Source organism: Blennius ocellaris (assembly GCF_963422515.1).
Source record: "Blennius ocellaris genome assembly, chromosome: 14".
Classification (NCBI taxonomy): Eukaryota; Metazoa; Chordata; class Actinopteri; order Blenniiformes; family Blenniidae; genus Blennius; species Blennius ocellaris.
The window spans coordinates 11,215,047-11,224,405 of record NC_137663.1 but is presented as its reverse complement, the minus strand read 5'-3'; the positions used below and the strand labels follow the sequence as shown (position 1 = coordinate 11,224,405).

General features: G+C 39.7%; 1 protein-coding gene across 1 annotated transcript; it reads right to left on the bottom strand.

Annotated features, from left to right (window-relative positions):
- Nucleotides 1-9,359, bottom strand: LOC308139911 (organic cation/carnitine transporter 2-like). Its single transcript, XM_080509508.1, has 11 exons — nucleotides 9,087-9,359; nucleotides 6,992-7,174; nucleotides 6,731-6,834; nucleotides 6,489-6,643; nucleotides 6,215-6,386; nucleotides 5,602-5,728; nucleotides 2,070-2,164; nucleotides 1,722-1,936; nucleotides 963-1,145; nucleotides 695-830; nucleotides 1-84 (listed from the first exon to the last, which is right to left on the bottom strand). The coding sequence occupies exons 1-11, from the start codon at nucleotides 9,327-9,329 to the stop codon at nucleotides 15-17; spliced, it is 1,683 nt and encodes a 560-aa protein (XP_080365634.1). The 5' UTR covers nucleotides 9,330-9,359; the 3' UTR covers nucleotides 1-14.

Genomic DNA, 9,359 nt, shown 5'->3' with positions numbered 1-9,359 from the left:
CTCGTTACAAACAATCACAACTGACTTTCAATCATCACCACAGACTTTGAGTTTGCTTTTCTCTTCATGCACGGGCACTTTATCCTGTTGAGAGACATAACAAACAAGATGTTATTTGGGTTGGTGTTCTACAGTAAGGAATACTGTAACAATGGAAGATGAACTATTTCCTTACACAGATGTTCTAATCATGAGGATCATCACTAATATCAGCTGGTCTTAGTCATGGTCAGTATTCTAGTTTTATTGTCCATATCAATCGTTTTATAGTTGAGATTCTGATAGCATCCGATGCAACATCAGTCCATGTGGATGTCTGGTGCTCTTCATTTTCTTCATGTTCATAACGTGTTCTTCTCTGCACACGTCTGTGTTGTTTCATTACAAAATCAAGCAACAGAGCCCTCTGTGACTATCATTGTCCCTGTGTCCGCTGTCGTGTAAATAGTGTCTAAGTGAAAATAATTATCCATCACTAACTTATTCAGTTTGAAACAAAAGACTGTTATCTCTATATGTATAGATTCAATGGCATCTATGTGTTTGCTTATAAGGGGTTGACAAATGCCGTTTATCATTCCTCTGCAGATTTTAAAGGTTCTTCACTTGTTTCTTGTGATTAAGTGAAGAGAGTTTCCATATGCATGAATGCTGCATGAATAAAACACATCAAAGGTCTGCTTAAGCATCTCACCTTTCTCTCTTCCGCATCTGCTGAATAGTCTGAGGAAGAGGCTGGCCAAAACTCTCTGGTAGGAATATCGTGGCAAAGACAGCCAGGAAGCAAAGAGTCCCCAGTACAATCTGAGGCAGGTACTTAGAGTATACGGCTGCACAAGCCAGTGGAGAAAAATAAAATGAGAGAAAGGCTTGAGTCATTGCACTCGGTTCAAAAAATCATGGAGTGGAAGAGCCTCTTACTGCCATTGATGCTTCAGTTCAGTTCAGTTCAGTGTACTCACTCAGCTCTAGTATAAATGGTGCAATACAGCTTCCAACTCGAGACACGGCCGTACACGTCCCAGTCGCCGTGTTCCTGAGTGCTGTTGGGTAAAGCTCAGCGGTGTACACAAACATCAGGGACGTACCAGTGGTGATACCAAATTTCCCCACCATTTCCAGAGCACTAGACAGATCTGACAAATCTAGCGAGAGAACACAAACACAGGAACACAGTGCTATGTTTAATACTCGTCTTTTTCATTTACTGTACTACACCAGATGGACCTGCTGGTCTTAAAATCAGTTGTGGTCAAGTGCATTTGAAGCATATTGCTATATCGGGGTAAACAAAAAAACGAACAAACTGAGAGTCTTTTTCATTGGTACAGTGTTTTAATGTCAAACTGCAAGTGTGCCAGTTGTTTAAATCTTGTATCAACATTGTGGGTATATTAAATATCAGCATTAGGATATGGGCTCTTCCAAACCATAGAAATTTGTGTGTATACGTTGGGGCCATGAACACATGTTAACCGTGTTCACCTTGTAAATCTTCGAGTGATAAAAGCAGTCCGCCAATGATGTCATAAAATCTTCGCTATATCTGTATGTCTGTTCGCCAGATTACGCCAAAACAGTTGCAAAGATTTTTGGCCTAGAAAGATTCCAAGAAATTTTAGGGGTGAACCCGAAACATGTTTTTTTGTTGTTGTTGTTTTTCTCCTAAAGCTTTGGTGGATGTCTGAAAACCGTGATTGCTCTTGTTGTTTTTGGTTTACCTCTAGGAACCAGTTGAATTCCAAAAAGAGACGCTCCTCCAAGCACCATTATACAAATTACAGCCAATCGCCGAGGAAGGTATTGCAGAGCCAACCAGCTGGTAATGTATGCTGGAACCTCTACAGCCGCTGAGATGAAGCAGCTGATGTATGGGTCAGTATGAAGTTGGGATGTGTTGAGGGACAGTCCAGCATAGCCGGTACTCATAACGAACCTGGAAAAATATCCAGAGGTATGGTAACCAGGTCTGGTTTTACTGGGAGTGCAGTCATTAGTCCTTCATTTGCATCCCACTGCAATTACAGCTTAATGTACATTTGTGTCAGCTGGTCTGAATGGATACTCACCACAACAGGCAGAGGATCAGAGTTGTGTTTCGGATGCCTGCATTCCTCACAAGGGTGGAGATGTTATAACGTTCTTTCGATGGTGCGTCATCATCCTGCAATTATATTGCCCGAGTTCAAAGTTTTTTTTGTTTCAGTAATTTGTGCAAATCTGAGGAATGCCACATTAGCTGGATGCTACACAAGCGATAGATCTTTAGTGTTGGACAGATAACAAAAGCCAGGGTCCTGACAATGTTGCCACCATACTAAATATTGTGCTAATGAACTCAGTCCAGTATTCCAGGTGATGAAAGTATGCAAGCAGCATGTACCCGCTCTCTGGAAAGATGATGTAATATTCCCGGTTGCACTTGCACTGCCTCAGAAAACTTGCATTTTTCCTCATTGAATAAACAATCATTCAGTCTGTTTTATCTTTTTACTTGATGACATGGTTCAGTCAGACCTCAGTGAAAAAACCTCATTGTTTGGACTCCACAAAACCACAGAAAAGGTGTTTGATTTATAATGACACACAATCTTTATTTGTGCCCCATGAAAATCCTCCCTGCTTCCTGCTCAAGGACACCGACTGCCCCCATGCTCTCAGCCAGTCACAGATTGGCTGGGACCCTCCAAAATCCCCCATCTTATCAAAAGCCTTTTGGGAGATTCATCTCCCCCTTCTTTGCTCCTGCTCTTCAACATAGGAGGTAAGAGCTGCTTGCAGCCCAGCCGCTAGCATCCTGCTCACACCACAGGCCTACAACCAAAGCCCTCAATTCCTCAACTCCTCTTCTGACCCAACTCGAAAAAACAGAGCTTCTCCGGAACCAGAGGCCAGTACCCAGCGTCTGATCTCTCATCAACCAGGGAAGAAGTTTCCTGGATGAGACCTGGGAAACAACACCTCACAGAACCTCTCGGTGCTTTTCCCTCAATAAGCAGTAAAAGCCATCGCAGAGCTGAAAGGGTTTGAAAGGGTAAGAAGAACCAGTATGCTGAAAACACTGGTCCTGAAGCACCAGCCTCAGCTTCTCCTTCTCCGCCTGCTGAACGCAGCCAACCAGAGTTAGCACAGAAGTGCGAACTGCCACAGAAGCCATCAGCTCCCAGGCCTGGACAACAACCAAACTCTTTCATAGACATCCAGGAAGTGGTCACAAACAACTGGGCATTTACATGAGATGATTAGTTAAACATATGATGCTGCACAGAACTGTTTAACTGTTTTATTAATTCTATTACTAGTGATTGAGTTCTATCGATGATATTAGGGGTATCAACCTGTAAACCAACGTTAGCTCTGCCGTACAAAGACACAGGATCTGCATGCTCCTTTGCTTTACTAACTTGTTGATTAACAACCATACAATTATCACATCAGACAACTTCACACACGTAACTGAATACCATTGTACAACTCCAGACATTTTACTAGGCAAAACACATTCACATAAATTTAACATAAAAAACAAACACATTTTAGAAATGGGTCTTTAACAGAGACACACAGGAAGTAGAAGTGGAATGTAGTTTATTGTGAGCCGCTATTTTGTTTTGTAGTTCCATCACACGCACAAACACACACACACTCCCTCCACCTCTCTCTCTCTCTCTCTCTCTCTCTCTCTCTCTCTCTCTCTCTCTCTCTCTCACTCTGTTCTTTTGGTAATTGCAATGAATTTACTTATTCATTTAAATTCCAATTTAATTGTTTACTATATCTTATGAGACTGATATAATTGAATTGGCTATAATGTTTGTGCTCCAAAGGTATCTGATACAGATCAGATTAAATTTTCAATAAAATAAATAATAACTATCTGATAATTATTACTCATTATTGACAGGCAAACTGCTAAAACACTACATAAATGGTGCCACGTTATCTTTCATGAGGTAAGAAATCTTCATGCATAATCAATTCCCATCCCAAAATGATTTCCATACTCTACAAGGTAAATTTCAGCTTCTTTCCTCTGGACTGAGGTTTTTAGTCTCAAGGTGCAAGACAGCGTTTATAAAAAACTATTGTGTTCCTGTCATCGTCCACTGAGTCAGAAAGAGTGAAATTGCACTTTATCTTGTTTATTCTATGTATTCATTTATTTTTTTGGCTCAATATGTATTAGGTCCCAATCTGTGTCTGTGTGAAATTCATGTGTCTGCCCGTGTCACCTCACATTTCCAATTAGCCTATTATCCAATTGTCTTTTCCTCCTTGTCAGTTCTCGTGTGCAGCACCTGTTGTTTCCCCACCTTTCCTGTGTATTTCAACCTTTCTCCCTCTGTGGTCTGTGCCAGTTTGTTTCTGACCCCGCAGCTTTGTCTTTCTGATCTCTTGATCCTTATTTATAGTTTTGGACTTTGCTTTACTTGGGGATTTTGCTCTGGATTACCGATTTGCACACTCCTGCCTTCTCTGCTTGTGAATAAACTCAGAAATGTTGTTACATAAGTATTTGTGTTAAATACAGAACTGAGAACTGACTGTGGGTCTGCTTTTATGTTCTTTGCCTGACGCGAGACTTATCGTATGTTCTTATCCTGGTTTTTATGCTATGGACCCCTTTTATCTCTCTAAAGCAGAGGTCTCAAACTCAAAGCCAGAGAAGGAGCCGCCCATTGCAATCAGCTGTGTTGGATCTGAGTTGGAGACCCCTGCTCTAAGAGTTTTATTGTTTTGTTTTTTTAATCTATTTTAATATTATTTATTTGATCTTATTGCAATTTACTTATTAGTAAATGGTGGAAAACTGACTACTTCTTTGTCAATCAACCACTTACCTTCCTGTCTGGTTCATTATATTATCAATATTATAGCAAATATTTTTTTCAGTGCTTTCAAACTATTGTAAAAATACATCCTGATGTGATGTGTGCACATGCATCATCATACATTTCTCAGTGTATTTCTCTAAATGAATAAACAACTTACTATTGAGCACCACTGCTGTAAAAAGGTAACTTAAATATGACGTATTAAAAGCACTGGGCCTATATTTGAAACTTTTCAAGAGTTTTATCTACAAAAGGATTTTCTGAAAAGGAAATATCTCAGTATATATATATAGAGAGAGAGAGAGAGAGAGAGAGAGAGAGAGAGAGAGAGAGAGAGAGAGAGAGAGAGAGAGAGAGAGAGAGAGAGAGAGAGAGAGAGAGAGAGAGAGAGAGAGAGAGAGAGAGAGAGAGAATTATTTTAGGTCAAATGCATCATTACTATGTTTATGTATGGATAATACTTGGTGAGCTTTCTGTGTACAGTTTACATCTTGATCCTGTGTGATTTTCTCCAATTTCCCCCAACAGTTCAAATACTTTCATTTTATTCTTAATGGTGATTCTAACTTGCCATAAGGTGTGACTGTGGGTTTCCCTTGTGACTGCCATAAACCTAACCATGCTTTATTATAATGAACAGGACCTTCACAAAATAAATGGCTGATTTTTTAATGTTGTGTCTGCTCTGTGTGATCTGAAGCTGATGTTCATGTTTGACACACTTTTACTGACAGGATCTGCATGATTTCAGTCGAAGGCAACTTACATGTACACCGTCAAAGATAGGTTGTGGAGCTTCGACTTTGTTCTTCTTGGCAGCCTTTCTCAATATGGCCTCTGCCTCATCTGCTCTCCCCTGAGAGAGCAGCCAGCGAGGAGACTCTGGGATGAACCTGCCTCAAACAGAGCCCAGAGTACGAACGGTCATTCAAGCACAAAAAGGTGAACATAGATTGAATAATTGTGGCTGGTGTGTCTGACAAGTCAAAATGAATACATGAGTCAAGTGAGGGGTGGTTATGGGAAAATTCAATCTTTTAAGTGATTGCCAGAGGGCAGATTGATTCGCAAGATAAATGTTACTATAATGTCCCTCTTTTTAGATCCATCATTGCCAAGTTACATATACATCAGCAAAACACAACATGCTACCAGTGATTATGTAAGTTAAATATGGACCAGCATACAATCAGGTTATTTACTGGCATTTACTGAGCATGGTGATTGTTGGCCTTATGGAAGATCCAAGTATACCCTCTCTCACAGTATTCAATTGAAATGAAAAGACAATTTGATACCACATTCTTCATTAAAATATAAAAAGTTGTCTCATCTACTTATTATGTTCAGCTTAAGTTGTCATCATTGAATCAACCTACCACCACAAAGGCAGGTACAGAAAGGCAGGCAATGACAAAACCAACATGAGAGATGTCCAGTTCCTTAAGAAGTAAGCGAAGAGTGGCATACACATGTAGCCAACAGCATAGCCCAGAGTTATAGCCATGGATGAGAAGAGGACCCGCACTTTTCCAGTGAGGATCTCAGTGCCTGCACAAAGAAAGACAAATATTCCCTCAATAACAGTTTAGAAAATCGTAATAAATAATTGTAAAAATTGTAGCATGTAAAATGCAAAATATGCACATTTACCTAACACAAAAGCAGATACATAATTGGAAATTTGTCCTAAACCATTGAGGAAAAAGAGGATGACGAAGACTACCCAGGAAGGCGAAAAGACTCCAGCTAAAGTGAAAATGGCTTGAACTGCCATGGTCATGAAGAAGACAGGCTTTCGTCCAAATCTAGGATGAGAAGTTGAATGACAAGTATAAACCTCCTAAGTTCACATATAAAAGGCAATACAAACACACAAGTTGCTTTAACTTTACCTGTCTGAAATGGTTCCTGAAATGAAGCTTCCAGTTAAAATGCCCAAGTAAAAAACAGTGGATGTGAAAGGCTTTTTCCACTGCTCACTGCAAACCAAGTCAAACTGAAACATCCACACATGATCAATTCAACACTTTAACAAATGAACCACAAGGAGACAATGTGTGTGTCATTGGGCAATGTTGAGCTACAAATCCTGGCCAAGTGATTTAAATTGAATTGAAAAAAGCCTCCAGGTACAGAAGGACAAAGACACAGACCTCAGAGACCAGGGTGGACTGGTAGATGTCCTTGCTGTAGCTCCAGCCGTCCACACAGCTCTCCTGCTCCAGATCAGTGAGGTTGACATCCCTGCCAGGAAGGAAACCCTGAGCAGAGAGATTTCTGACCACATCCAGCCTGTATCTGCTGCATCTGCTCAGCTCCTGTTTCCCATCCACCACCTCAGAATCACAACAGCAAAAACTTCAGGGTCTTTAGTAGCAGTTTTATTTTTTTTATTACATAACTGATTCTTATACTATATAAGGGAAAACCTTTGATCCTGTGGTGAGCGTCTCTTGCACCCCCGAAAAAACGACTCGTCCGTCTTCTTTAGGCAACTTTATTTGTCCCGGTTCTGGATATTTTTTGAGATTTTCTTTCTCCACCGCAGCCAACACAGGTTACATCCAATTCACATGCTCGACTCGACTGCCGTAAAACAAAAACTGGTTGTCGCACTGTCGCAACACTTTGATTCTTAAAGACACATGTAACATTTATAACACAAACCAATGTATCTCAATACAAGGTAACCAATAGATCTCTCTAAAATATCCAGGTTGCAACACGTCCAAGAGTAAAACTGTGTCCTTACATGACATTCATCTACACAAATATATACTCATCACAATATGGAGCAGATTGATCTTTGTTTGAAGGTGGATTTTTGCAACATGACAAACTACAAATCATTTAGATTTCATCTTCATTCAATCACACTTTATCAGAAGTAATTCCTCCACCACACTTCTAATACCCCAAAACATACAAATGTAATAGTTTTCACCATTTTCTTAAAGTTTTGATTCGTGGAGGCCTCCTTGTGTTACCACAATGATGAAAAGACTTTAAATGTGTTCAGGGAGGTGAAGTGTTCAGTTCCCTGTTCAGGGAATGTTTTACTCACAGACTTGGTCTCACTGGGAGAGTTTAGCCCTTTTATAGCACCTGGAAACAAAAAATTCACCTTGTTCTTGTTTTAGCAAACTTATTTTTAACTATTTGCTGGCTTTTATAGTTTTAGCTTTCATATGCTCCTACTCTGTGACTGTACTTTTGAATGTTTTTCATGTGCTTGTCTTCTCTGATATTGATTTTTTTTAAAGAACATTTTATTATTATTTTGACACTGTGAATTTGTTTTATGTTCTGCTGCCAGGACATACTTTTTTTTACATACGTAAAAGAGATTACTAATCTCAATCCAATCTTGCTGTTAAATTAGCTGCCATCACTCCAGATTAGCAGATCATAACAGGCGTCATCACCACCTGCCCATGGGCCAATCAGTCAAGCTCATTTCAATGACGACACAAAGACCAGCACCAGAAACTCTGCTGGCCCCAATAACACATCAAATCTAATTGGCTGATGATACTCTCACTCAACATTTTAACCCAATAGCAGCACCCAGCTTCGATCAGAGATTAGAAATGCTTTCCTCTGCTTGCCCTGGCAGACAAAAGGAGTTGTGATGCGTTTAGAGGACATAGGAGATTTGAGATCCACAAACTAGAACCAGTTGTCTTCTGGATAAATTGATTCCAGACACAGATTTCAGAATCACTTTTTAACTATTAAAAAAAATCTATATTTTTTTCAGCCCCTGACTATACACCACTGTGAATAGGTTAATAAAGCTTTGAGGCTTGAAATGCAGAGGAAACCTTCACACAGTACCTGCACTATGAGAGTGGAAAGAATGATGTTATTTTATTTCAATCTTTTTTTCCACAACACAATAAATAAATTGATGAATAAATTAATAGATAAATAACATGAATGCACAGAGAGACCAGTAAATCTCAAGTCTTTTGACTTTAAATAAAAATTACACAGTATGTAAGTTAATGTAATGAAAAATAATGGATAAATGCTCAATACTTGCTTGAACAAATCTTTATTGAACTCTGTCATTATACTAATAAATAACCAATGTATAACAGTGCTTGTGAAACATGTGACGTCAATCATCAAAATGAAATTAACTTGTGCAGTATAAGATCAGATTTGATGTCTTGTTTTGGTTTTCCTACATTATGTCTGCTAATCACAATGAGCCAAAACTGCAGCTGCAGTAGAATCACAAACCTCTATTGGGATGACGGCTCTGTACCAATCAACGGTCAAGTTTACATCAGGAATCAGGCAGTGGTGAGCCGGAGTGTCCGCCGCAAAGACGATGAAAAAAACTCCCAGTCCATTGGTCAAGATGCTGACACAAATCAGGAAGAAAACCTGTTGCTGGAAGCGTCCCCAATGACCCAGGAATGCTGTGGCGTCTTCATAGTCCTGCATAGTGTCTGACAGGTTGCTGTGCTTTACTGTCTTCATCCGTTTGAACACAATTCATGCAGCAGATGA

What these genes read in the sequence shown, in the direction of transcription:
- LOC308139911 (XM_080509508.1), bottom strand. Translation starts at nt 9,329, where the DNA reads ATGAAGACAGTAAAGCACAGCAACCTGTCAGACACTATGCAGGACTAT. An exon ending in TCAGGAACCATTTCAGACAG is followed by an intron (nt 6,644 to 6,730) that starts GTAAAGTTAAAG and finishes TTCTCATCCTAG; the next exon opens with ATTTGGACGAAAGCCTGTCT. An exon ending in CTGATCCTCTGCCTGTTGTG is followed by an intron (nt 1,937 to 2,069) that starts GTGAGTATCCAT and finishes ATATTTTTCCAG; the next exon opens with GTTCGTTATGAGTACCGGCT.